This window comes from Osmerus mordax, chromosome 23 (assembly GCF_038355195.1).
Source record: "Osmerus mordax isolate fOsmMor3 chromosome 23, fOsmMor3.pri, whole genome shotgun sequence".
NCBI lineage: Eukaryota > Metazoa > Chordata > Actinopteri > Osmeriformes > Osmeridae > Osmerus > Osmerus mordax.
This window is the reverse complement of record NC_090072.1, coordinates 2,075,603-2,103,194: the sequence shown is the minus strand read 5'-3', so window position 1 is coordinate 2,103,194 and position 27,592 is coordinate 2,075,603. Positions and strand designations below refer to the sequence as shown.

Genomic DNA, 27,592 nt, shown 5'->3' with positions numbered 1-27,592 from the left:
ACGATACAGCATTTTGTTAGTATGTCTCTCAAGGGTTCCTAAGAAACAAATGTACATTTCAAAAACGAATGACACACCAAACACCTTCACAATAAAATAATTGATGAATTGACTTGGATGATATTACGCTACCCAAAATAAATTACTATTGTAGGCTACATCGCACAATGAACCATCCAGATTTCTTTGCAGTCAACCAAATATTTTTTACCTCATTCCAATTAAGTTCATTTCAATACCACATCTTTATTACCGCATCCCATTTTATTTGTCATACAATCTGATCAATCAAGTTAACCTATAAATAGGACTGCGACGTCTCTCGAGACAAACTGATGTCCTTAGAGGCTAACACTCTTAAGTCCCGACCCTTTAACCCTGACCCTTAACACACATCCTCCCTCGGAGCCCAGAGGCTGCAGACAGACAGAAGCTCCGGATGGATTTTGAATAACAAATCAAAGAAGCACCTCCTGACTCGGGTTGTGTACTCTCCTGTGAGAACATCGGAGGATGTTGATCGCCAAACAAACCCTTCGTGACCTCCTGCGCTGTCTGTAGCCTAACAGCCTGTATGTTTTCGAAAATATTCGAAACTCGATACGGCATAATCGTGAATTCATTTAGCAGACGCTTTTATCCTAAGTGTCATAGTATGTGAACCTGCGATATCTTGATACTGAGTCGTGCTCTAACCACTGAGCTATACTCTACACGGCATAAATGCTAAATACAACAATTAACAAAAACCATGTAGATCGATGATTACTGAGAATATGGACCACAGAGTACAGTATACAGTATGCTTCATTACAGCCAACTGTTCCAACTGTTCAAGCGCCCATGCATCCTCAGTTACCCTGCTGACCTCCAGAACCAACATTCAAACTAGTGGTTATGTGCTTGTAACCGACACAGGGAGAGGAAGTTGTTGTGATTATTGGGGACAGTTGAAGAACCACACCCTCTAAGGTGCGAGAGAAAATACAAGCTAGATCTTGCTTAACTTTTTCCAAACATGCTTTTTAATGCATTCTTCCTCGTAATTTTCAACTGGTTGGTTGAGAATGTGTGTGAGGAGGAGGATTGGTCGAACAGTGATATCGCAGCGGTTGCAAGACAAATTACCTGAACTGATTCTGCCCTCTAGTGGTGGCCTCTGAGATGAGCATCTGTGAGCTCATGATCTCATTGGTTGTTTATATTTACATTTATGCATTTAGCAGACGCTTTTATCCAAAGCGACTTCCACGAAAGAGCTTTACAAATGTGCATAGGTCACTGATCATAACAACGAGATAGCCCCAAACATTGCGAGCAGCCAAAATATGAAGCATCCATTGTGAAAAAACAAATAAGTGCCAAAGGGAAGAACCATAAGAGCATATGTTCCTTCACCTGGCACATGCTGTGATTGGCTCTGACAGATTATTACCATTTTATTACCATTATCCAAAGACCACACGCCTAACATCAGCCTGATTAAGTTTTACGATCTTAAGTTTGATTATGTGGTTGGAAACTTGAAATGTTTCCTGAAGACAGTTACTGGTTGGGTTCTCTGGTTTGTTCCCATGGGAACCCTGTAGTCACACGCATGTCACATGACATACGATAGAATCGTTTGTGATCCCTTCGAGGGTGCGTCCCTTCCAACCAGGATGTAACCTTGGCTTCCGTGTGTAAATCAACAAACAGTCACCTGACCCAAGGAATGCTGATACACAAGATTACCCCAGTTGCAATTGTACACACACCCACGCACACTCGCGACTCATAAAAGTTTTGCGTGATAACTGCGCACCAGGTTTTGAAGACTGCCCCATTGAGACCGGTGCACAGGTGTGCATGCAGACAGACTCCCATGCAGCTCAGAGACCCACGACACAGATAAGGAGGGGGGGGGGGGGGGGCGGGGCTAACTGTATAAAAACCATAACAACTAACAGTAATGATTAACCATGATGACAGGACACTGACCTGTTTGACAGCTAGCCTCACGTAACACACCCTCCCTTTCCTGTATCACTGGTCATACAGCTCTACCAGGTAATAGTTCCACCTGGTCCACGACCGAGGCAGCCGTCTGTCCGACCGAGAACCAGGAAGAGCCTGTTTGAAAAAACCACCTGTCGCCCACCACTCACCCACACAGCGTGAGTAACAGATACTTTGCAGAATACAGCGTTGATACTCACACTGCCAAAATGCCGTGTCAGATTTAAGTGCCAGAATATTATTTATGAGCGTGCTTATGCTTAAAACAAGTCAAGTTGCCTGCCAGTATGGTGAGGAACTTTCACTAAGATTGATTTAATTTTGTTTTTTTGATCACACTCAGTTAGATGTTCAGTTTTTACAGTGCATGGATTTCTCACAGGAAATACCATAGGACCTATTGATCTGATCCCTCATCACTACAGTCATTAGGTTAATACAGATATTCAGTTACTATGAGATGTTACTCTGTAATAAGTGTCAGACCAAAGGTGGAAAGCCAAAGGTGGCAGTCATGGAAACACATTAACTACCATGTAACCACACAGCAATACCTACAGTAACAAGGTTGTTAGTGCAAAGGACACCAACATTAACACTAAATGTAACAATAATGTAAAAAGTGTCATTGTAAAGACGTTGTGAATGTAACAGTAATGTAAAATATTGTCCTTAATGTTACTCGAAAGGTTCTCGAAAATAGACGGTAGAACAGTTCTTCCGTGGTACCCTTTGATGGCAGATGTAATCTTAAAGCATTTACGATGACACCACCCAATCATAAGTCTTTGAGAAAACTTCCTTCAATGTAAGCTAAGCCAAAGTGCCTTGACAGTAGTTCGTGTAACTCTGAAGTCACAACACGGTCTTTTTGTAAAGCACGCTAGGTTGTGTTTAACTGAGCTAGGAAACACCTGTAGAGGATTGAGCTTATGGGTGACTCACAAAGGTGTTCTAATTTGGAATGTTAGGTTAAGGCGGTGCTGGTTCTATTCCAGTGGTGAGGAAGGGTGTGTCTGGTCAGCCAGATTAGCAGTACAACAAGTGTGTCATCTATACAAGAAACAAAAGAGGGCTGATAGAAGGTTTCTGTAATTGAGACCATTGAAACTATTGAGAGAGAGGGTAGATCGTTCGGGAAATGGCCTAGGCTAGATTCGATCCTGTTGCCCCGTGGTTAGGCCTGAGCTTGCATAATACATACACTTATCCAATGAGCTACCAGGGCACATGCAGTTCAGACAGTGTATTTGACACATCTAAACGCTTTATGTACATTATTACAACCATGTGAAAATACATGTAAAATCCTGTTGTCAGATAGTTTACGTTAAGTGTGCTCTCTCTCACAAGTTACTTCCTCTACCAACGAAACACATTAATTTAGCAGAAGTTTCTATCCAAACCGACATTGAGGACCTACAAGAACTTCCTCTATACTGACTGTCATCTTCTCCCCCATCTTCCTGTGTTACAGAAAATGGCTTCCCCCCTCGGCCTGCTGTCAGACAAACAGTTCCAGTGTTCCATCTGCCTGGAGGTGCTCACAGACCCGGTCACCACCCCCTGCGGGCACAACTTCTGCCTGGCCTGCGTCAGCGGCGTGTGGGACGGCTGTGAGACGTGGAGGTGCCCCAGCTGTGAGAGGACCTTTCCCTCCAGGCCCGAGATCAGCGTCAACAACGCCTTCAAGGAGATCAGCGACCAGTTCAAGAAGATGCGAGGCAGCATCTCAGACCTGGCCGCCGCCGCCGCCGAACCGGGGGAGGTGGCGTGTGACGTCTGCACCGGGACGAAGCTCCGAGCTCTGAAGTCCTGCCTGGTGTGTCTGATCTCCTACTGTGAGACCCACCTGGAGCCTCACCAGAGAGTGGCCACGCTGAAGGTTCACCAGCTGGTCGACCCTGTGGAGAACCTGGAGGACAGGATGTGTAAGAAGCACCAGAGGCTCCTGGAGATGTTCTGCACGAGCGACCAGACGAGCGTGTGTCGGTTCTGCACGGAGACAAACCACCGGGATCACCAGGCCGTCTCTCTGGAGGAGGAGTGTGGGAGGAGGAAGGTAGGGTCCTGCTTGTCGTTTACTTTCATTCAAATTGACATGACCTTATTCACCTGGTACATTTAACCTGCTTAACATAAATTAGCATGTAACAACACAGCCGCACCTGTATTAAATTGGAGTTACTGTGTAGGAGACACTTGAAATGTAATTTTTATCGGTTAAAGCATAATTGCGATAAGGTCTCGTCATGGCAACTGATGGTTGATTGAAGTCTCAACTGGATTGACGTATTGTTAGCATCCGTTTAACCCCAGTGGTCCTCCATGATACCGTCCTGATTATGGGGAGTGGTGCAGCTCAGGGTTGGAACATTTGAATACAGATCAAGGGGCTGCGGCTAACTGCTCTGTAATGACATTCAGATCCAGATGAAGGAAACGGAGGAAGGAATCCAGCAGATGATTCACACCAGAGTCATGAAGGTGGAGGAGATCGAATCCTCAATGGAGACCAGCAGGGTGAGTTCTCATCCTGTTTTTAAACACACAGAGGATCTTTGTTTAACTTTGCAGTCTAACACGCGTTGAGAAAACCTCCTCAAATGTCAAAGCGGCAGTTGAGTTGAACGTAGATTCAGGCTCGGCACAGGCTTTTTCACCTTCTCGCCAAGTCGTAGAGGCACATTTCTGAAGCGTTTGAGTCGTTCTGAAGCGTTTCTTCTCCCTCGTCAGAAAAGCGCGAAGGAAGAGATGACGGAAGGCGCCCGTCTTTTCGCCGCTCTAATCAACGCGACGGGGAAAGGCCAGGCGGAGCTCAATCGGGAGGTGGAGAAGAAGCAGAGCGCAGCGGAGACCAAGGCCAGAGGCCTCGTCCAAGATCTGGAGCAGGAGATCGCTGAGCTTCGGAGGAGGAAGACTGAGCTGGAGCAGCTGTCACACACTGAGGACCACCTCCTCCTCCTCCGGGTCAGGACACGTCACGCATCTCGTTCGTCGAGGAAAGACGCTGAATGAAATGGGTTTACGTACATTCTCTGTCTGACTAAGTGTGTTTCTTCCCTTTCCTGATGTTAGAGGTTCCCGTCTCTCTGCAGCCGTCCTCCCACCAAGGACTGGTCTGAGGTCAGCGTCCACTCCTACCAGTTTGTGGGGATGATGAGGAAAAAGGTGACTCAGTTGGAGGAGGTGGTGAAAAAGCAGTTGGAGACCCTGAGAAAGAAAGGTAAGACTTGTTCTCTCTGTTTGGAGGGTTGTGTTTTTGGTTACATTTACATTTTAGACTGTTAGTGGCTGCTTTTATCGACGTGCATTTAACACACGTGGAAAGTATGAACATGTATGATATTAGTTTGATCAATGGATGGATGTAGTTTGAAGATGTTCTGAGTATCCATCATTTAAAAAAAAGAGCAATAATTGTCTTCACTGGACAATTGCGATGTTTGTTTCTCAGCTGTAAGACAACTACTGTTGTGGTATTACTGTTGTGGTGTGACTATAATTTGGATAATTATATAATATATATAATTTGTAACTATAGTTGACATAAATATATGACCATTTAGACCTCCATGTTATTACTACTCCATGTATTCTTGAAGATATCATGCTGATGTCTGTTTCCATATCTTGTCTACCTAGAGTTGAAAAGCATTCAGAAGTATTCAGGTAATGCCGTCCTGCGAAGGTCTCGATTTATTAATTACTGTAATCAATCTATCCGTCGATCTATTCATTGATTTGAGACTGATTTCAAGTCCATCGTCCTCTGCCTCTCCAGTGGACGTGAGATTAGACCCGAACACCGCCCACCCCAACCTCGTCCTATCAGCAGACGGGAAGCAGGTGGGACGCGGCGACCTGCTCCAGATTCTGCCCGACAACCCGCAGAGGTTCGACCCCGTCCTCTGCGTCCTGGGAACGCAGGGCTTCCTGTCCGGGAGATTCTACTTCCAGGTCGACGTGGGCGGGAAGACCTTCTGGGACCTGGGCGTCGTACGCGAGTCCGTCAACCGGAAAGGGATGATCACGTCCACTCCGGATAACGGTTACTGGACGGTGAGGCTGAGGAGCGGGGATGAGTACCGGGCGCTGGAGTCTCCATCGGTGCTCCTCAGTCTGAAGGACAAGCCCCGGAAAGTGGGGGTGTTTGTGGACTACGAGGAGGGGCTGGTGTCCTTCTACGACGTGGAGGCCGGGGCTCACATCTACTCCTACAACGACTGCTCCTTCAGGGGGGAGAAGCTCCACCCCTTTCTCAGCCCCAGCGTGAGTGACGACGGTAAAAACACAGCACCATTGGTCATCTCGCCGGTCAGCTGACAAGAGTGAAGTGATACATGTGATAGGCAAATGGGATGTCATGTGACATGCCTAGATGGGGGAACAATGATTTGATCCTGAATCCAGTTACGTCAGGATTGTTATTTGCAGTTTTTCAACGCAACAAAAATAAATCTTTTGACCTGTTTTGTTTTACGGAAAGTATACACAATGATAAGCTTTGCAACAAATGTCTGTATTAAACTGTTAAATTAGTCACTCCTTGATTCATTTACATTTTGAATTAATTGATTGCTTGATTAAATGATTGGTTGGTTGATTGATTGATTGGATTCAAAGAATGTTCGCATGTTACTTGTACAATTCTTGAATAAACAAGGCTTAGTGAAGGACAGCAAATATTACCTTTGTGCGCTCATTAAGAAACTAGACTCTACAGTAGTTTGCATCAGTGCAGGAATTTATTTCCATTCGTTTCCATACTTCTGCAGACCCGAAACCAAGCGAACAAAACATGTTCTCATTGGTTAACCACTGATTGTACAATGTCATACGTCAAGGTTTTTCCATTACCATTGTGAAATACTGTATTGTGTTTATGCTATTCTGTCCTACTTATACGCGATCACTAAAACTAAAATGCACGCATAAAAGGATGGAAAAGAAAAACATTGAAACGTAAATGGACTGCATTTATATCCGTAGTATGTTATGTTTTTCAGAGATTTCAGATATTTATTAAACTACTGCTTGTTCACGGATGTTGAAACACCTATAATTAGTCTGATTTCGTATGAATATCGTTTGATTATGAAGAGAAATAGCAAAGGCAGCCTGAAAACACGTAGGAAAGAGAAAATAGCCTGTGTTCAGTTTTTGCAGACGTTTTATCCAACATATAGTAGGCCAGCCTACACAAGGGTTTGGAATATCACAAGGTATATCATGTTGGATCTGATCACAACTAATGTGTTTATTAATTAATAAATGTATGATTACCGGTCACATTATTGACTGGTATAATTCACACGTCTACCAGTTTACTTTGCTGAACTCTGGGACTGAAGCTCAGAGTTACTGCAGAGTTACTACACTGACCTGGCCACCATAGACAAAATGGAGGACATGGACAACTATTCAAGAGATAGCAGACATGAACAACCTGCTCCAACCTGCTCCTAACCGCTCAGCCATCTGAGCGGTTAGGAGCAGGTTGGAGCAGGTGCAGGTGGGAATCGGGCTATTAATCAGAAGGTTGCCGGTTCAATTCCCAGCCATGCGAAATGATGTTGGGCCTTGGGCCACATCACCCTACTTGCCTCAGGAGAATGTCCCTGTACTTATTGTAAGTCGCTCTGGATAAGAGCATCTGCTAAATGACTAAATGTAAACAATCTAAGCAGGTCTCACAGGCCAGTCTGGACAGTTTGTATGATGATATCAGCACCTGGAGGTGGTCACTAATACAATTATTCAAAAAGAGGAAAGGATTAATAGGAAGAAAATATCAAGAATTGATCGGCTGATACAAAGACTGTCTATGTTGTGTTCTTGAGACAAGAATAAACATGTTTCTGTCAAGAACAGAAGTGGTGACAATGTTTGTTTGTGTTCTCATTAAGAAACAATCCTGTACCGGGTGTTTAGCATCCAGTTTGCATCAGTCTAGAGAGGTCATTTTCATGTGGTTTGCATTCTGCTTCAGTCCGTGACCCAAGTGAACACATTCTCACCCTAACATTTCTTTACCACATGCTTGTATGATGCCATACTACAAAGCATTTCTAACATTATTAGAAAATCCTTACATTGTTTCTCTCAAAGATTTTTGAGGAAATTGTCCAAATCTCCTCTGACGGTTCACATTTACATTTAGTCATTTAGTAGACGCTCTTATCCAGAGCGACTTTAATGTAAAGCAAAATTAAAGTATTTAATGTTTAAATATCATTTGTTTCTGTTTTTTAATATGCCCCTCTGATTTAACACTGGCCCCCACTTGGCCCCCCCAGTAAAATTGGTCTAGAACCACCACTGCGTACTACAGAGATTACATTTTGGCTGAAAAGAAAAAAGGATCAAGGAAAATGTAGGGAGTCAGGTGGCTGAGCGGTGAGGGAATCGGGCTAGTAATCCGAAGGTTGCCAGTTCGATTCCCGGTCATGCCAACTGACGTTGTGTCCTTGGGCAAGGCACTTCACCCTACTTGCCTCGGGGGGAATGTCCCTGTACTTACTGTAAGTCGCTCTGGAAAAGAGCGTCTGCTAAATGACTAAATGTACTTTGGAATTGTAGAATATTTCAGGCAACACAGGACAATACACTCTCTCCCTTATTAGGTTGTTGTTTTGTCAACAAAAAGAGACAAAATACTGAAACCAAAAACACGTTTTGTAACATGTGTCATCTGTGAATATTGTCATGGAAACCATCAAACATTTTCAGGGGAAACATTTGAACACATTGAGTACAACATGACCTGGACAGAAGCTCAGAGTTACTGCAGGCAGCACCACACAGACCTGGCCAGTGTGAGGAGCCAGACTGAGAACGACCAGATGAAGGAAACTTTACCAGTGAATTCAGGTGCCATGATCGGCCTGTACAGAATCCCCTGGCAGTGGTCAGATGGTAGCAACTCTTCCTTCAGATACTGGAAGACAAACGAACCTAATAATGGCAAGGGGAATGCGTTCTGTGCAAGAGCAGTTTTCGCTTCCCATGGCGTATGGTCAGACTGTCCCTGTGACATGATGTTTCCCTTCTTCTGCCAAAGTAGTGAGTAGCTTTTTTCTTTTCGGTGACTTTAATATCATGTTTCTTACTGTATGTTCTACATGTCCAATGCGGGTGACATTTTAAAAGAGGTTGTGTCTCATGCATCATGTTTTGTGATGTGGTGAAATCCAACTGTGGCATTGGTGTCTCCAGTCCCGGTGCAGCAGCAGGTGGTGAGAATGAGGCTGACCAGAGAGAACTCCGGTGTGGACCTAGAGGATCCTGCTGTGATGGAGGCCATCTTACAACAGGTGAGACTTGTTGATTCAAGTTGATCTTCACTTTAAAGAGGAGAGTATATATTCTTAGTCCAGACTCTCTCTCCTCCTCAGGTCCAGGTGAAGCTGAGAGAGAAGGGGCTGACTGAAGACTTCCAGCTGAGGTGGAGAAAGCAGCCAGATGGAAAGGTCTTCCACAAGGAGGAAGACGAGAGTTCTCAGAGGAAGAGGAAGAAAAGGGAGAGGAAACCAGTTCTTACCAAGAGGGAACTCTAAATTTGTAGGAAGAGGAAAGATAACTTTGTCATGTTTTGTTGTTGTTGTTGTTGTTGTAGAGAGGCTGAGCAGCCACAGAATAGTAAATTTGTCAGAAACCATCATTTTAAAATAGATCATTTAGCTTTTTTTTTTTTTTTTTCATATTAATTTTCCTATTTTGTTTCACTTAATATCTGACAAATAAAATCTATTCAATCCTTTTGACTTTGGGCCAGTGTATTTTCAATGTTCACTTCAATTCCCAAACTATTGCATTAAGTCTAACAGTTAATGACCACCATTGAGACACAAGGCAGTTTTAGACTTATATAATAACACGTTCGATTCCCGGCCGTGTCAAATGACGTTGTGTCCCTGGGCAAGGCACTTCACCATACTTGCCTTGGGGGGAATGTCCCTGTACTTACTGTAAGTTGCTCTGGATAAGAGTGTCTGCTAAATGACTAAATGTAAATGTAAATGTAACATCATTTGCATCAGTGCAAACAGTCCGTTTCCATGTCGTTTGCATTGTGCTCCAGTCTGTGACCTCGGTGAACACATTCTCACTGTACCATTGCTGAACCACATGCTTGCATGATGATGTCATACTCCAAAAGATGTGAAACACAAAAGTTAAAAACTGTAGTTACTGCAAGCTCATTCTGTATGTCAAGCTCAGTTCCAGCAATTATTTAGAAACGTGACACTTTACCTTATATGATTTTACTATCAGACTTTACTCTTTATCATTTACATGTAACCCATGACCAAAGGGAATGCATTTTCACCACATTGGTTAACCACATGCTGGTCTTTTGCCATGCTATGATGGATATTCAAAACACCACAGTTACAAACTGTCATAACAGTATGTTCTTATTTCTCAAATCTGTACCAATAATACAATTAAACTCATCTGGGTAACAATTTACATTCAGAATATATTTATACTATTGCTCTTCACAACAAAGCAGTTTGATTACAGAGTTTATAACGTTTTTATTGTATTCAGAATATCACACGGGTCACTGATATACCCCAGACACAATGAAGTTGACCTACGACCTCTGTGTAATTCTAAGACAAGGGTGAGCAGTGCAGTATGATCCAATTCACGTCATTTCCATATGTGATTTGAGAGATATGCAAAAGTCTGGTTTCTAAAGTACATTTTGCATGTCCGATTGTAGAAAAGACAATCTAGTTAATAGGAAACAAAAATAATCAGAACCAGACTTTGAGAGAGGGAGAGAGATAGACAGATTAGACCGAAAGAAACAGAAGAAGACAGCAAGTCATCCTTCTTCTGTTCAGGTAAGACCAAACGCTGTAAATACATTGTTATCTACAGTTGACTTGAATTTCTTACATGCAAATACATGTTTACATTTACATTTAGTCATTTAGCTGACGCTCTTATCCAGAGAGACTTTCAGTAAGTACAGGGACATTCCCCCGAGGCAAGTAGGGTGAAGTGCCTTGCACAATGTCATTTGGCACGGCCGGGAGTCGAACTGGCAACCTTCAGATTACTAGCCCGCTTCCCTAACCGCTCAGCCATCTGACTCATGTTGACTGAGCATCCATGATACTGTTTTGCCAACAAACCTACTCTTTGTGGACAGATATGGAGGGGGGAACCTTCTGCATCCTTCTCCTCTCAGGTCAGTAGCAACGTGTTTATGGGTCTGTGAGGAATTTATACGTCACAAAACCATGGAAGCCCTATAGGGTTTGCCTAAGAGCAAAACCATCAAACAAAAAAACGAGATCCTTAATTCGTCTGAATGAGATCATATCTCGCCCAAACGACTCCATTAATGACCAAGGAAATTCATGTTTGTGTCAAATAATAACACAGAATACAAGTTTGTGGGAAGAACAAGGCAAAGAGTGTGTTTTCTTAGATTAGGCCTAAGGCACTTTAGGAAGACTGGGTAATAATGCCATCCTGGTTAAAATACCACAAATGGACTCATCTCATTAGCTAAAGGGAAAATTCGAATTTACATTTGAAAATGGAAATAATTGCTTTTGGTGTGACTCATACAGTTTGGCAGATGTATTAGAAATGTTGTCATAGTAAAACAAAAAAAAACTTAATTTTGTATACCTTGGTCTAACTCAAAATACACCCCTTTTGCTCGTGCTCTTTCATTGTATCACGTCAACAGGACTGTGTGCCCTCTCCTCAAGCCTTCCTCATCAGTACCACTTTGTTAACGAACCAAAGACCTGGACTGAAGCCCAGAGATACTGCAGAGAGAAGTACACTGACCTGGCCACCATAGACAACATGGAGGACATGAATAGAGTCTATGGGGCTTCCAGTGGTTACACGGGAAGGGCCTGGATAGGTCTGTATGGTGACATCAACACCTGGAGCTGGTCTCTGGGACGTAGTCCGTTCTACAGAGAGGGAGAGATCGTCTTTACTAACTGGGGTAATGAACAGCCCAATAACAACTACGGTAATCAGTTCTGTGTGGGACATCACTGGGATGGCAAGTGGCACGATAACGACTGCAGCAGGACAATCCCTGTGATCTGCAACCAAGGTGAGCACATTACATTTACATTTAGTCATTTAGCAGACGCTCTTATCCAGAGCGACTTACAGTAAGTACAGGGACATTCCCCCCCCCCCCCCCCCTGCTTGATCATTGCGCTATAAGAATTTCATTGTACGGACTAACTTTGTTAACCTTACACATGACAATAAATATCTTGAATCATTCGCACAACTTCTATAAATCTAACACACCCTTTGTCAATTATATTACTTGTAGCTGTGTTGCTTACATAATACCAAGGTCAACCTGACATATTTTGTACCCTTCCAAGGTTTTTAATCTATCACTCACTAGTTCTCGTGTGTTAATTTGCACCGAAATATATACATTATACTGTACAGGAGTGACGTTTGTCTACATTGATCAAAAAATGACCTGGACAGAAGCTCAGAGTTACTGCAGGAAGCACCACACAGACCTGGCCAGTGTGAGGAGCCAGACTGAGAACCAGCAGATATCGGATATCAAACCTGCAGATGTCAAGGCCTGGATTGGCCTGTACAGAGACCCATGGCAGTGGTCAGATGGGAGCAACTCCTCCTTCACATACTGGGCCAATAACGAACCTAACAACTACAGAGAAGGGCAATCCTGCACAGCAGCAGGGATGAATTCACCATTCATGTGGAAAGACCGGTCTTGTACTGATTCCTATCCCTTCTTCTGCAACATCGGTGAGTCATAACTCATAATATATAATATATTATGTATTATAATTTTACATTGTGGTTCATCAAATGGACTAAAGTAACGCCATGAATAAACTTCTGTGACCTGAAATTCATGTTCAGTTGTCTGTGTGTCTCAAGTCTCAGTGCAGCAGCAGGTGGTGAGAATGAGTCTGACCAGAGAGAACTCCGGTGTGGACCTAGAGGATCCTGCTGTGATGGAGGCCATCTTACAACAGGTGAGACTTGTTGATTCATGTTGATCTTCACTTTAAAGAGGAGAGTACATATTCTTAGTCCAGACTCGCTCTCTTCCTCAGGTCCAGGTGAAGCTGAGAGAGAAGGGGCTGACTGAAGACTTCCAGCTGAGGTGGAGAAAGCAGCCAGATGGAAAGGTCTTCCACAAGGAGGAAGAAGAGAGTTCTCAGAGGAAGAGGAAGAAAAGGGAGAGGAAACCAGTTCTGACCAAGAGGGAACTCTAAACATACAGGCACAAGGTTAAACTAGTTAAAAGGTTAAAACCCTGTAGTTGATACTAACGCAGAACTAAAGTGTTTTTTTTTCTTTGTTTTCTTGGTCAATCCCGGCCCGAAAATATTTTTTTCAACCTGTAAAAAAAACAAAAAAACAGCCGTTTTCAACTTGAAGAAACTTGTTTTGTAAAATATGTTTTCATCCTTTTGAAACGTTCTCACACACAGTGAAAGGAAAGGACAGGGGAGAGAAGAACAGAGAAGCCAAAAACAGATTAAAGCTGAGCAGAGTACTCTGAGAACAGTATGGTCCTCATCAAGAACTCATCAATGATGCAAACCTTTTTTTCTTTATTTTTAATACCTTAAAAAAATATATATATCTTTTTTTTCGAAAATAAATGTTCAACCTGTCAAAACTTTATATTTGACTTTTATGTTTTCAACCTGTAGAAACTAATATATCTAAAGATTCGACAGTCAAATTAAATCAATCCGATATCTTGGTATGAATCCTTTCAAACTCAAGCCAAAAATGCTAGGTTCGCAAAACTCACCTACCCTGCCTTTAAAATGTTATTAAATCAAAATAAGATTTTTGAAAAGCAGGACTATTACCAAAAACATAAAAAAGTTTGATTGATTGTGTTTGATTGATGAATTGTTGATTCAAAAACTGACCATGTAGTGTACTTGAGTTCAGAATAAACAAGGTTCTGTCAAGAACAGCAACGATGACAATGTTTGTTTGTGTTCTCATTAAGACACAATCCTGTACAGTGTGTTTAGCATTCAGTTTGCATCCTTGCAGAGAATTAATTTCCATGTGGTTTGCATTCTGCTTCAGTCCGTGACCTAAGTGAATATATTCTCTCAACCTAGCATTGGTTAACCTCATGCTTGTGTAAGGACATACTAAAAGGGATATTTACAAAACAGTAATTATACTGTAAAGACTGTATGTAATTGTTTCTAAACTCAGTTTCAACCATTCAGTTAAAATTTCTCTGGGAAACACTCATGATTGACCATTACACTTTATAGTTATTTTCTAACTGAATATCCGTAATAACTTATTTGCTACACACTTACTGTTTAAAGTACATATATTTATATTTTTATAACGTTTTGGAATGATTATTACATTGTTTAGGCTATTTATAATATATGTTAGTATAGTGTAGTTATAACTGAACAACTAGGTTGGTTAGTTTTCCCTGTTTTGCCATCCTTTCCAGCCATAAAAAAATGTAATAATATTCATAACTAAACGTAAAAGGTTTTCGGGGGGGGACCCTCAGACTCCCCAGGAGATTTCGTCCCCCCCAATGTTGACTCCTTTGCTACGACCTTGCTATAATCTGAAGAATATCACCGATCTGGTTAAGATCTGGACCTGGAAACAAGAGGTCACATATTTTGATACCTGTGTTCATAATATAACAGAGTTAGCAGGTCCAGATCTCTTAACAAAAAATTACAATGTGAGACAGCTGTCTCCCCTCCGTTTAATTGCGATATGGAGACGAAAGTGGTTTGTGCGCGCAATAGGGGGTGCTTTTCAGGGCGGGGGTGCATCTGGGGCACAACAAATCCCCAGAGACTGGGGGGGGGGGGAGATTGGCCGACAGCTCTTCTTCTTCTGTTGATTTATTTTCAGCTGTTACTCAACGATAACTGCCGCTCAAAATCAAAAACTTTCTCTGGGTTTTTGACAGGCTAGACACTACTAATGTTGGTTACTCGTTATAGCCTACAATTCAAATTAAAGGTCCTGCCAAATAATGATAATAGGTAAAGATATCGGGGTGGCACCTGCGGTGGCAAATCAGATTTCAGCGGTGGCACGTGGCTACCAGGCCACTCCCTGAGCACGCTCGTGCCGCTGAACTGGAAGTCGAATATCTCGGAAACCTGTACAGCTTTAACTGTTTGGCGAACGAGGAAAAGTCGTGGCACTGGAAGATTCGCGGAGCGTCCGGTGACTGCAGAATCTCCGTGGTGAAACTATCCTCGTTTGAACTTTGATGCGAAATTCTGAGAGAGAGTGTTCGTGAGAGGGCGCTGGAGACAAAACTTCCTGTTTCTAACTAGCCTGTCTTCTCTGCTTCTAGTCAGCTCACTGAACCCAAACACACTCAGTACTCTGGAGAGGAGGTGAAAGAATACAAGTCTCTCTCATCCTTTCTCGATCTTTCTCACATAATTTCTCTCCTTATCTCACTCTTTCTTTTCTCCGCCCCCCCTAAACTCCACCCTCTGACATAACCAGGAAATCACTCCCTCTTCCCACAACAGTTGTTATTCTGAAGAAACGAAACTAATCTATCTTTCTCTTGCTCCCTCTCTCCACTAGTGTTTCTGTGTGAGAAAGAGCGACTGTCACTACCACTCCAGCATGGCCCAGCAGGGAGTTGTGCTGGACCAGGACCAGTTCTGCTGTTCCGTCTGTCTGGACCTCTTAAAGGATCCTGTCACCCTCGCCTGTGGTCACAGCTACTGTAGCAGCTGTATCGAGGGCTGCTGGGACCAGGATGAGCAGAAGGGAGTCTACAGCTGCCCCCAGTGCAGACAGAGCTTCACTCTGAGGCCTGCTCTGAAGAGGAACAACATCATTGCTGATGTGGTGGAGAAGCTGAAGGAGACAAGAGGAGCCCAGGCCGCCCCCTCTGAGCTGACCAGTCCAGCTGGGCCAGGAGAGGTGACCTGTGACCTCTGCACTGGGCCCAGGAAGCAGAGAGCCCTCAAGTCCTGTCTGATGTGTATGGTGTCCTACTGCCAGACTCACCTCCAGCCCCACTACCAGGTTCCTGGGCTGAAGAAACACAAGCTGATGGAAGCCACGTCTGGACTGCAGGACATGATCTGCTCCAGTCATGACAAGCTGCTGGAGGTCTTCTGTCGGACAGACCAGCAGTGTATCTGCATGCTGTGTACCATGGAAGACCATAAAGGCCATAACACGGTGTCAGTCAAAACTGAGAGGAAGGAGAAACAGGTAAGACCAGATCAATCCTTTGGTGACTGAGTAACTAACTTAAAATATGAAAGCGTAGAGAATGGAATAATGGATGTTTAACATAAAGGCAGTTTAGAATAAAAATAGCGAGACATACTGAATGCAGCTTTACTTGCATGTGATGTGTGAACAGGTTATGAAGGATGTAGAATAGAGAATGCTACAATATCAAGATAGATTATTGAACGTATCACCACTGGACTAGTTCAAACACTACCATCACTCAACAGTAATGACACTTTTATTGATCTCATATGAGTCCAGAGTCTGAACTCTTGCTCGGTCTACGTAGAGCACTACACATATTCAACAAGTGCAGGACGAGTTTTATAACCAAGCTAACTGGAAACATGGTGTGAATTACCATCACAACAAAATAACCTGTACACAACTGTGCCTTAACTCTAACCCCTATAGTACATGACTACTGGATATTCAGGTGGTCAACACCAGCTGTGTTCAGTGTTGGTGTTCAGCATGTTCTGACAGAGGTTCTCTCCACCAAAGTCCTGTACTGTAACTCCTACTGTGTTGTTGTCATGTGTTGTTCTCCAGGACAAGCTGGTCCTGAGTCAGCAGGAAGTCCAGCAGAGAGTCCAGCAGAGAGAGAAGGAGCTGAAGGAGCTCCAACAGGCTGTGGAGTCTTTCAAGGTCAGCATCAGGATCTCCACTACTGGAGCTGTGCTACTGTGCTAGTAGGTTTATTTCTCTCCCTCTCTTTCTTTTTCTCTCTGTCTCACCCGCTCTCTCTCTTCTATCCCTCTCTCTTCCAGCTCTCTGGCCAGGCAGCAGAGAAGGACATTGAGAGGATCTTCACTGAGCTGATCCGCTCCATTGAGAGAAGGCGCTCTGAGGTGAAGGATCTGATCAGAGCCCAGCAGGGGGCAGCAGTGAGTCAGGCTGAAGGACTGCTGGAGAGACTGGAGCAGGAGATAGCTGAGCTGAGGAGGAGAGACGCTGAGCTGGAGAAGCTCTCACACACAGAGGACAACATCCACTTCCTCCAGGTAACTAGACTACCCTGGCAGCTCAGATCTGAAGCTACACTCACTGTCTGATCATCTATGTAGGATCTCTGCTTAACCTATGTGTCTGTCCATTTGTCATTCTTCCATCTGTCTCTCTCCCCCCTCTCTCTCTCCAGAACTACCAGTCTCTCTCCAGTACCAGTGTATCTTCAGATGTCCCCAGCTTCTCTGTCCCTCCTCTTCAGTACTTCAAACATGTAACTGAGGTGGTCTCTGAGCTGAGAGACAAACTAGAGGAGCTGATCCAGAGAAAGTGGTCCAAGATTTCCACCACAGGTGAGCTGGTTAAACACAGCAGGTCTGGAGGAACCGCACATTAAGCCTCACGGACCCAGACATGGTTTAGAGTAGAACGTTTCTTCTTAACACATGTCTGCGTCTCTCTGTTTGTGTGTGTGTGTGTGTGTATATGTATGTGTGTTTGTCTGTGTGTGTGTGTGTGTGGGGAGGGGGGGGGGGGGGGTGCGTATGTGTATGTGTCTGTGTCTGAGTGCATGTATATGTGTGTGTTTATCTACCTGTGCGTATGTGTGGCTGTGTGTAGAAATACGTGTGTGTGTGGGGGGGGTTTGTGTGGGTTACATAAATATGTGTGTGTGTGTCTCCAGTCTCCACAGTTGATGTGTTCCTGCCTCCAGAGCCCAAGACCAGAGCAGACTTCTTACGATGTGAGTCTCTGAAGTGTCCAGGTCTCTCTCCACTGACACGTGTTGAATGATGAATCTGATCCAGAACAACAGCAGCTTTAACATGGGGACACATGAATGGACGTGTTATTAACTCTGATCTGGTCTCTGCTCTGCTCCCAGATTCCTGTCAGCTCACACTGGACCCAAACACAGCATGTACACTCCTCTCTCTGACTCAGGAGAACAGGAAGGTGACATATCTAAAGCAGCAGCAGCCATATCCTGACCATCCAGAGAGGTTCACCTGGTACAGTCAGGTGCTGTGTAGAGAGGCTCTGTCTGGACGCTGTTACTGGGAGGTGGAGAGGAGAGGTGGCTATGTTAACATAGCAGTCTCATATAAAGACATCAGCAGAACAGACGGTAACTCTTACTTTGGTAACAATAACAAGTCCTGGATGTTACGCTGCTCTAGTGATGGTTGCACGTTCACACATAACAGTGTTGGTACTGCAGTATCAGGCCCTCAGTCCTCCAGAGTAGGAGTGTACCTGGATCACAAGGCAGGTACTCTGTCCTTCTACAGTGTCGTCTCTGACACAGTGACCCTCCTCCACAGAGTCCAGACCACCTTCACCCAGACACTCTACCCTGGGTTTTGGCTTAGTAACTATGGTAACAGTGCAGAGATTCTGAAGCTGTGGTGGAGGGTCTTGTAGAGGAGTGATACCTTCATACCATCATACAGAACCCTGTTACTTGTTTAGTTGGTTTATAATCATTGTAATTTGGTTAGATAGTTACTGCTCTTTCATCTTGATGATTGTATATGATCATTTAGTCTTGGCTCTACTGGACAATAGAAATCACTGTCTACTTCCTGTCCTGCTACTCAGTAAATAGAGTTTTAACTAATGATGTGTTGTAATGTTTGGGTACATGTGCTACTCACTATTGAGATGGACGTGTTTATGACTGCTGTTGTTTAAGTGATCGGTTCATATTTGTCTCTCTGCTACTTTGAACTCCTGCTGGTTATAATGGATGTGAACAGCTGAATAAAGACATGTGAAGCTGAAAGACATCTCTCATTATTCATACTGTATAAGAAGGATTTGTGTTCATGACTCACTTCTATAGTTTTTTGTCTTTCTCCATTTCTTCCTTCTATCCCTCTTTTAGTGTCCCCTTCCTTCCCTCTCCTCCTCCCCCTCTCTCCAACTCACCCTCTCTCTGTTCTTCTCTCCCTTTCTCTCTCAATGCAATGCTGCACATTCACCACTAGAGGGCAGTGCAACCGAGACAAAAATGTCTTGCGCAATCCCAATCACAGGCCATTTGGACTAGACCGATTTTGCTCTGAAAACTCCATTTCTGGACAGAGTGGAATAATGTGATCAAGGTATTGGGTGGTATTTTTACACCTTCACTATGACGTGGTACCTCTCATCTCTGACCACGTTCACCCTGCAGCTCAGGGTGAACCCTCTCTGAACCCTTGACCTCTTGACCTTCACGTTGACTCTCACAGAAACCTGGACCGACACATCGACAGACTTTAGCCAATAAGTTAGGTTTAGAACATGATGTTATCTGTTCTGACATACAGTGTGAAAGCATTGGTATATTGGGCAGTAAAAATCAATTGTTTTGGTCTTGGTTGAGCTGGTGTGTAAGAGAAGTTCATTCATGGTTTATTCATGGTATGGCAGAGTTTGGGTTTAGGGTTAGGGTAACCATAACCCAACCTAAATGACTATCAGGACTCTGACATTAGTTTTTGACGTGTTTTCATGTTAATATATGAAAATCAGTAGCGAGTGACAATTTTGTAAAGCAGACAAGGAGAAGTGGAGACAGATAACGAGAGGGTAAGAAGGAGAGTCAGAGAGGTGGACCAGCTCTAACCAGTTTAATGACTTCCTGGTATTTCCGCTGTTTGAACCCAGAGCAGCTCTTCACGAGAGGACAAGCATCCCAAACCCTGAGAAACGATCCCTCCTTCAGGCGTCAGTGCCTGTGTGTGTCTTTAGCCTCAGGTGTGGTGGCGCCCCCCTGTGTCTGCAGGTGGTACTGCAGCGGGGCGGCCCGCAGGCACTGGAGCTCCCGGACGTACTCCCTCTCCATCAGCAGAGCCTGGCGCTGGGCCTGCAGCTGCTCCTGGCGGGCCCTCAGGGCCTGGGCGCGGCTGATCAGAACCAGCAGCTCAGACCGCAGCCGCTGGTTCTCCTCAGACACCTCCCTGGTGTGGGTGTGGAGGCAGCGAGACGCTTCCTGGGGGGGGGGGGAGGGAGAGAGAGAGAGAGACAGAGAGAGAGACAGAGAGAGAGACAGAGAGAGAGAGAGAGAGACAGAGAGTGAGAGAGAGAGAGAGACAGAGAGGGAGACAGAGAGTGAGACAGAGAGTGAGAGAGAGACAGAGAGGGAGACAGAGAGTGAGACAGAGAGTGAGAGAGAGACAGAGAGGGAGGGAGACAGAGAGTGAGAGAGAGATAGAGAGAGAGGGAGACAGAGTGTGTGCGTGCGTGGGTATGTGAGTGTGTACACGCGCGTGTTTGACGCTCCTCTCACCCTGTTAGCGGCCAGAGTGAGGGCCTGCACCCTGTGTTTGACCTGGCGCTCGTAGCGCTCCTTCTCAGACAGGAAGTGGACCTTCAGGGCCTGCAGGGACTCGGAGTGGAAGCACCGCATGCTGCTGCCCTCTCTCTCCAGCTCGGCTATGCGGCCCAGCTGCTGCTGCTGCAGGCTCTGGAGCCGCCACAAGGTCACATGATCACTCGGCAGACGCTCACACCCGCGCACGTATATTGGGAGACGGACAACGTTGTTTAGCAAAGGTGTCAGGTGGCCGAGCGGTGAGGGAATCGGACTAGTAATCAGAAGGTTGCTGGTTCGATCCCCGGCTCTGCCAAATGACGTTGTGTCCTTGGGAAAGGCACTTCACCCTACTTGCCTCGGGGGGAATGTCCCTGTACTTACTGTAAGTCGCTCTGGATAAGAGCGTCTGCTAAATGACTAAATGTAAATGTAAAGCTGTACGTGTGTGTGTACCTTAAACTCTCTGAGTTCTGCTATTTCCATGTTGAGCAGAGCCAGCTCATTCTCCCTCTCCAGGATCTCCTTCCTCAAGTCTGAGAGAGGAAGAGGAGGGGGGGGGAGTGGGAGGACAAGGGGTACGAGGAGTCGTAGGAGCGGGGGGGACGAAGAGGAGTAGGAAGACAGGAAAGAGGTGGGGGAGGATGAAGGAAAGAATAAAGATGAGGAGGGATAGGAGGAGAAGGAGGAGGAGAAGGAAGAGTGTGCAGGAGAATGTGTTAGCGTGTCTCCTGTACATGATTGGACCGACCCTTCTTCCTGATCACTCCTCATTGGCCGGACCATCGCCCTGGTGCCTCACCATTGGCCTGTTCCTGGTACTTGGCCAGAGCGTCCTCCCTCTGCTTCTTAAGGGCCTCCAGCTCTGCGTGGTTCTGGTCGCTCAGGGTGACGATGGCCGTCTGGCGCTTGTGGGTCCTTTTAGACATGTAGGACATGTACTCTTGCTGGGGAGGAGGGTGGGTGGGGGGTCAGAGAGAAGGGTTAGGGTGTGTGCGGGTTGTTTTAGACATGTAGGACGTTTTACTGTTGGAGGGTGGGGAGTGAGTGTGTGGCAGAAGGAAGTGAGATTGGAAGAGAGACAGATGTGTAGGGCTGTAGATGTTTCTCTGAGAGAGAGTGTGTTTGTGTGTGTTAGTGTGTATGTGTGTGTGTGTGTGTGTGTCACTCACGCTCTCTGCACGTGTCTGGTTGGTCTCCGTCTGCAGGAACTCATTTTCACACCGTCTGACATCACAAGCGTGTTAAGATCTAACGTGTTCAGATTTGGACCAATCAGACCCGCCCTTCTACTTCTTTCTTCCTGGATGGAAGGAGTTCACCTGAGTATCACAGGAGTGAACGGTGAAAGTTTCCATGGCAACGATAAACGCCAAGCAGGCCCGGACTGGGGCAGGAAGGATACAGCTGCTCCACCTTCCTCTTCAGACTGGCCAGAGTTTCTGTCAGAAGGTCATACCTGGAGGAGGAGAGGAGGGCAAACACCTGGTGTCAAGAGGGACGGATGGAGGGAGGGATGGTGTAGATGGAGGGATGGTGTGGATGGGGGGATGGAGGGATGGTGTGGATGGAGGGATGGAGGGATGGTGTGGATGGGGGGATGGTGTGGATGGGGGGATGGAGGGATGGTGTGGATGGGGGGATGGTGTGGATGGAGGGATGGTGGGGATGGAGGGATGGTGTGGATGGGGGGATGGAGGGATGGTGGGGATGGAGGGATGGTGTGGATGGAGGGATGGTGGGGATGGAGGGATGGTGTGGATGGGGGGATGGAGGGATGGTGGGGATGGAGGGATGGTGTGGATGGAGGGATGGTGTGGATGGGGGGATGGAGGGATGGTGTGGATGGAGGGATGGTGTGGATGGAGGGATGGTGTGGATGGGGGGATGGAGGGATGGTGGGGATGGAGGGATGGTGTGGATGGGGGGATGGAGGGATGGTGGGGATGGAGGGATGGTGTGGATGGAGGGATGGAGGGATGGTGTGGATGGGGGGATGGAGGGATGGTGGGGATGGAGGGATGGTGTGGATGGAGGGATGGTGTGGATGGGGGGATGGAGGGATGGTGGGGATGGAGGGATGGTGTGGATGGGGGGATGGAGGGATGGTGGGGATGGAGGGATGGTGTGGATGGGGGGATGGAGGGATGGTGTGGATGGGGGGATGGTGTGGATGGGGGGATGGTGTGGATTGGGGGAGCATGCATGGATAAGATAGATGAGAGAGACAGATACAGACAGTGATAGATTGATAGTCTTACTCTCTCTGTAACTGGGCCTCTTTGTCTAAGCCTGGGCATTCTGGGCCTTCAATTCCTCCTCCTTCCTGCTTACCCCCCGAACCCCCCTTCTTCTTTGGGGGCATTCTAACACACACACACACACACACACACACACACACACACACACACACACACACACACACACACACACACACACACACACACACACACACACACACACACAGGGAAAGAGAAGAGAGAGACATTGTTCTACAGAGAGAATGGGCTCTCGTCCATCCCTTATCGCTACTTTGACGCCCACCAGTACCACCGGATCCGTTGCACAAACCAACCCACACCCATTAGCTTGCTGCAATTATCTAATAGTCCAAGATAATAACGGACAGAAGGATCAACGATCACAGCTGTAGGTTAACGTGGTTTGCTAGCTAATTTAGGAAGCGCCACGAACTCCCAAAAATTGCAACTCACCTTCTTCTGGTCCCCAGTCAAAACGTTCCCCTTGTTGTCAAGACAACCACTCCTACAACAAATCGTTAAACAAGGTAGTTGCAGTGATATGTCGCTACCACCAACACACATATCACATATCACTACGTTATATATCTGTGTGGTACGGTGATGTAGTCGTAGATGGTGAGACACGCGAACATTTGACTGATCATAATGTTTCAGTTATGTTTTCATGTTGCATTGTATTACCGTAAACCACCACTAAGGGCACACCAAACCCTGTCGTGTCCCAGCGTAGACTAGTAGATCTTTAGTAGCCACTATCTGACCGCGGTTCAGACTCAAAACTATCAAACCTATCTGTATGGAATATCAATGTGTTTATGTTGTGAATAGATGACTTTCAGACGAAAGATATTCCATCTATATTAAGATATTGTTGCACAAAGATATATCACCAGGAGACACACACACCTTGCACTTTGTCGGTTTGGCGAGGGCTTGTTTGTGGGCGCGTGCCTCTGGAGGCAAGGCAACGAGTGCGCCTGTGCAGCGGAGAAGCGGAGGAGAGCCAGCGGTTGAGAAAGAGTGAGAGACAGAAGCCAAGGATGGCCAGGATTCCCGGTTTCTGAACCGTCGGACCGGAGATCAGCGAGTGGTCTTCCATTGCAGGGACTGCTGGAGGAGGAGACCGGGGAGATAAGAAGATAGGAGAGGAGGAGAGGAGGAGAGGGGAGGATGGAGGAGAGGAGCGCGTTCCTTTGCGGTGTAGTTGAAGGTAAGCTAGGCTAATATAGCCATAACAGACGCTGTTAAAATCAGGAGATATTACAATTGAAAATAATTAGTAATCTTCAGTTGTACATGTATTTTGACAGTCATGCTGAAGCTGTAATTTTCAGGGTTGTGGTGAGCTTAAAGGCACAGTGTAGCTTGGTCTGGTTTGGAGGGTCGAACCATAGATCTCGAGCTCCGTCTGGCACCGAGATGGAGATGGACATCTCTGACGAATCTGATCATCTCAAAATAACCAAGACAATGACGATGATGATTAGGATGAGGATAGTGATGAAGTAGTTTTATCATGAAAATGGTTGATAATTGAGGCTAATTGATAACGATCATGATGGCCTTTTTTTAGGGTAATGTTGACGTTAGTGAGAATGAGGGTGCGGGTGATTGTAGAACATTAATTAAGAGGGTGACACATTCACAGACAAACACAGACACACACTCTCTCTCTCTCTCTCACACACACACACACACACACACACACACACACACACACACACACACACACACACACACACACACACACACACACACACACACACACACACACACACACACAGTGTGACCCTGGAGAGCATTGCTGTTGAGGTATGGAAGTGTTCTGGAACGAAGCAGGATCAGGTTAGCTCTCCTCCCCCTGACCCACTTAACATACTACTAATATCACACACACACGCACACACACACGTACAGTTTTGTTCCATAAAAGATACTGGAGATGCTAGTGTTCTATATATAGAGGCTTCAGTGTCAGTGGGTCGTTCATTGTTTGTTCATAAGCCAACGATATCCATCCATATTACTGTAAATCCTATAGTTAGTTACCTTATCTCATTCAACCCTCCCTCTCTCCCCTCTCTTTTTCTGTGTGTGTGTGTGTGTGTGTGCGTGTGTGTGTTACTGCAGGGTTCTATGGACGCCCCTGGTCAATGGAGCAGAGGAAGGTCTTGTTTCAGTGGTGAGTGACATCCCAGTGACGTCATGGCGACACTGTACTGCGGAGTGTACGGTTCTGTAAGATGACATGTAAAGTAGCAGGTCAGATGTCAGTGTCCTGTGGCAGGAGGCCTGAGGTTTGTTGCGTGGCCACGTATGTTTCAGAAAACCTTGTGAAAGTCACAGATGCCAGGCGTAAAACTTCCACCAGGTGTCACTGTTGACACGCTATGTAAACATCGGATTGGTCAACATACAGTATTCATCTTCTGTGTGTGCGTGCGTGCGCTGTGTGTGCGTATGTACGTGTGTGCCTGGGTAGGTGTGTCCTGTGTGTGTGTGTGTGTGTGTGCCTGCGTGTGTGTGTGTGTGTCTCCGAGAGTAATTTGCGGGGGCGACTCAGGTACCATCTGCACAGGAAATGATGATGGAAGGAAAAGAGAGAGATGGAGAGAGAGAGCGATGTAAAAAGAGGAGAGAGAAAGACAGTTGTAGTACTACTGTATGTCCTATTAATAATTAAGGAGGTCTGATGGAGGTCTGATTTCCAGCAACTGGGGTCATCAAGAGTACATTGAATCAATATATCTCTCTCTCTCTGTCTCTCGGTCTCTCTCTCTGTGTCTCTCTCTCTCTCTCTCTCTCTCTCTCTCTCTGTGTGTCCTCGGTCTCAGGATGGAGACTTGGGGTTTGAACACTACCTATACGGTCCCAAAGATGACCTCAAACACAGGCTGCTGTGGAGAGAAGTCTACTCTCCAGAGGAAGAAGGTAAGCATCCCTCCATCCCTCCATCTCTAGCTGTCCACTTGCTCTTTTCAGTATCCATCTGTCCATTCATTTAGTGACTCAGTGATTCCCCTCCTCTCCCCTCCTCTCCCCTCCTCTCCTCTCCCCTCCTCTCCCCTCCTCTCCCCTCCCCTCCTCTCCCCTCCTCTCCTCTCCTCTCCTCTCCTCTCCCCTCCCCTCCTCTCCCTCCTCTCCCCTCCTCTCCCCTCCTCTCCTCTCCTCTCCCTTCCTCTCCCCTCCTCTCCCCTCCCCTCCTCTCCCCTCCTCTCCCCTCCTCTCCTCTCCTCTCCTCTCTCCTCCTCTTCTTTCAGTCCAGCTGCAGACTCTGATCCAGGAGGCGGGGGGGCGTGGCCTGAACTTTGTGTACGCCCTCTCTCCCGGTCAGGACGTCGTGTTCTCCTCCTCCTGTGACCTCACCCTGCTCAAACGCAAGCTCCAGCAGGCAGGAACACACACACACACACACAGACCTCCAATACACACACACAGACCTCCAACCTGCAAATACACACACACCCTAACCCCCCCCCCCCCTCTCTGGGTCTCAGGTGTGGGACCTGGGATGTCGGGCGTTCGCTCTCCTGTTTGACGACATCGACCACTCCCTCTGCCAGGCCGACACCCAGGCCTTTTCCTCATTCGCCCACGCTCAGGTCTCCGTGGCCAATGAGCTGTACCGATTCCTGGGGGAACCTCCCATATTCCTCTTTTGTCCAACCGGTGGGGTCTCATACAGCTCAGGTCTCTGGTGATTGGTTGATTTCAGGGTTTCTTGCCATCGTTTTAATCGGTTTGTTCTGCTCTCTCCTCTGTTTCTCTCCTCCTCTCTCTTCTCCTTTCTTGTCTTCTCAATGCTCCCTCTCTCCTCTCCTATACTCTCCCCTCCTCCCTCCCTCCATGTCTCCTCCCTCCTTCTCCTCTCTCCCTCTCCTCTCTCCTCCCTCCTTCTCTCTCCTTCTCCTTCTCCTCTCTCCCTCTCCCTCTCCCTCTCCCTCTCCCTCTCCCTCTCCCTCTCCCTCTCCCTCTCCCTCTCCCTCTCCCTCTCCTCTCCCTCTCCTCTCTCCCTCTCCCTCTCCCTCTCCCTCTCCCTCTCCCTCTCCTATCTCCCTCTCCTCTCCTCTCTCCTTTTCTCTCCCTCTCCTCTCTCCTCCCTCCTTCTCCTCTCTCCTTTCTCCCTCTCCTCTCTCCTTCTCCTCTCTCCCCTCTCCTCCAGAGTACTGTGGCTCTCTGTGTTCTCCTAGTGTCTCCAAGTCTCCGTACCTGCAGACCGTAGGAGAGGACCTGCTACCCAGCATCTCAGTCATCTGGACTGGTGAGCCTCTCGCACACACACACACACAGAACTCCACCGTCCGTCACCCCACACACCACTCACCGTCCGACCCTATGCCCCCCCCCACTCTCCTCCAGGAGCTCAGGTGATCTCCAGGGAGCTGTGTGTGGACTCCATGGCGGAGGTGGAGCGCGTGCTGCAGCGCCCCCCCGCTGGTGTGGGACAACCTGCACGCCAATGACTACGACTCGCGCCGCCTCTTCCTGGGGCCGTTCAGGGGCCGGCAGCCCCGCCTCCGCCGGAGCCTCCGCGGCCTGCTGCTCAACCCCAACTGCGAGTTCGAGGCCAACTACGTCCCGCTGCACACGCTGTCCGCCTGGAACAGGGCCGGGGCCGGGGAGAAGGGTGAGGAGGGGGAGGGGGGGGAGGATGGGAGGGGTGAGGAGGAGGTGGGGTGAGGAGTAGGGGAGGGGGTGAGGAGGGGGGAGGGGGGGGAGGATGGGAGGGGTGAGGAGGAGGAGGGGTGAGGAGTAGGGGAGGGGTGAGGAGGGGGAGGGGGGGGAGGATGGGAGGGGTGAG

At 46.7% G+C, this 27,592-nt stretch overlaps 5 protein-coding genes across 6 annotated transcripts in view; 3 read left to right on the top strand and 2 right to left on the bottom strand.

Moving 5' to 3' along the window:
• The first annotated feature begins 2,056 nt into the window (after positions 1 to 2,056).
• LOC136967473 (E3 ubiquitin-protein ligase TRIM39-like) lies at positions 2,057 to 7,218 on the top strand. Of its 2 annotated transcripts, none has more exons than XM_067261275.1 (7): positions 2,057 to 2,156; positions 3,476 to 4,060; positions 4,426 to 4,521; positions 4,735 to 4,968; positions 5,077 to 5,224; positions 5,644 to 5,670; positions 5,783 to 7,218. In XM_067261275.1, exons 2-7 carry the CDS (start codon positions 3,479 to 3,481, stop codon positions 6,322 to 6,324), a joined length of 1,629 nt encoding a protein of 542 aa, XP_067117376.1. In that variant the 5' UTR covers positions 2,057 to 2,156; positions 3,476 to 3,478; the 3' UTR covers positions 6,325 to 7,218. The 2 variants fall into 2 exon arrangements, with proteins under 2 accessions (XP_067117376.1, XP_067117377.1); XM_067261276.1 differs by having other exon boundaries at positions 5,644 to 5,689; positions 5,783 to 6,174.
• Positions 7,219 to 11,169: 3,951 nt separating this feature from the next.
• LOC136967584 (C-type mannose receptor 2-like) lies at positions 11,170 to 12,800 on the top strand. Its single transcript, XM_067261426.1, has 3 exons — positions 11,170 to 11,206; positions 11,717 to 12,100; positions 12,457 to 12,800. Exons 1-3 carry the CDS (start codon positions 11,170 to 11,172, stop codon positions 12,798 to 12,800), a joined length of 765 nt encoding a protein of 254 aa, XP_067117527.1.
• Positions 12,801 to 15,615: 2,815 nt separating this feature from the next.
• LOC136967472 (tripartite motif-containing protein 16-like) lies at positions 15,616 to 18,994 on the top strand. The gene is made up of 6 exons (XM_067261274.1): positions 15,616 to 16,254; positions 16,831 to 16,926; positions 17,049 to 17,282; positions 17,420 to 17,579; positions 17,912 to 17,971; positions 18,113 to 18,994. Exons 1-6 carry the CDS (start codon positions 15,655 to 15,657, stop codon positions 18,649 to 18,651), a joined length of 1,689 nt encoding a protein of 562 aa, XP_067117375.1. The 5' UTR covers positions 15,616 to 15,654; the 3' UTR covers positions 18,652 to 18,994.
• A 948-nt stretch (positions 18,995 to 19,942) lies between these two features.
• ccdc166 (coiled-coil domain containing 166) lies at positions 19,943 to 22,892 on the bottom strand. Its single transcript, XM_067262008.1, has 7 exons — positions 22,789 to 22,892; positions 21,933 to 21,986; positions 21,700 to 21,754; positions 21,330 to 21,474; positions 20,984 to 21,063; positions 20,504 to 20,680; positions 19,943 to 20,206 (listed from the first exon to the last, which is right to left on the bottom strand). Exons 1-7 carry the CDS (start codon positions 22,890 to 22,892, stop codon positions 19,943 to 19,945), a joined length of 879 nt encoding a protein of 292 aa, XP_067118109.1.
• Positions 22,893 to 27,286: 4,394 nt separating this feature from the next.
• LOC136968005 (E3 ubiquitin-protein ligase TRIM47-like) overlaps positions 27,287 to 27,592 on the bottom strand; it is a 4,429-nt gene continuing 4,123 nt past the window's right edge. Inside the window, exon 6 of the mRNA XM_067262007.1 lies at positions 27,287 to 27,330. Within this exon, the coding sequence (XP_067118108.1) occupies positions 27,287 to 27,330 (44 nt within the window). The remainder of the gene's footprint in view (positions 27,331 to 27,592) is intronic.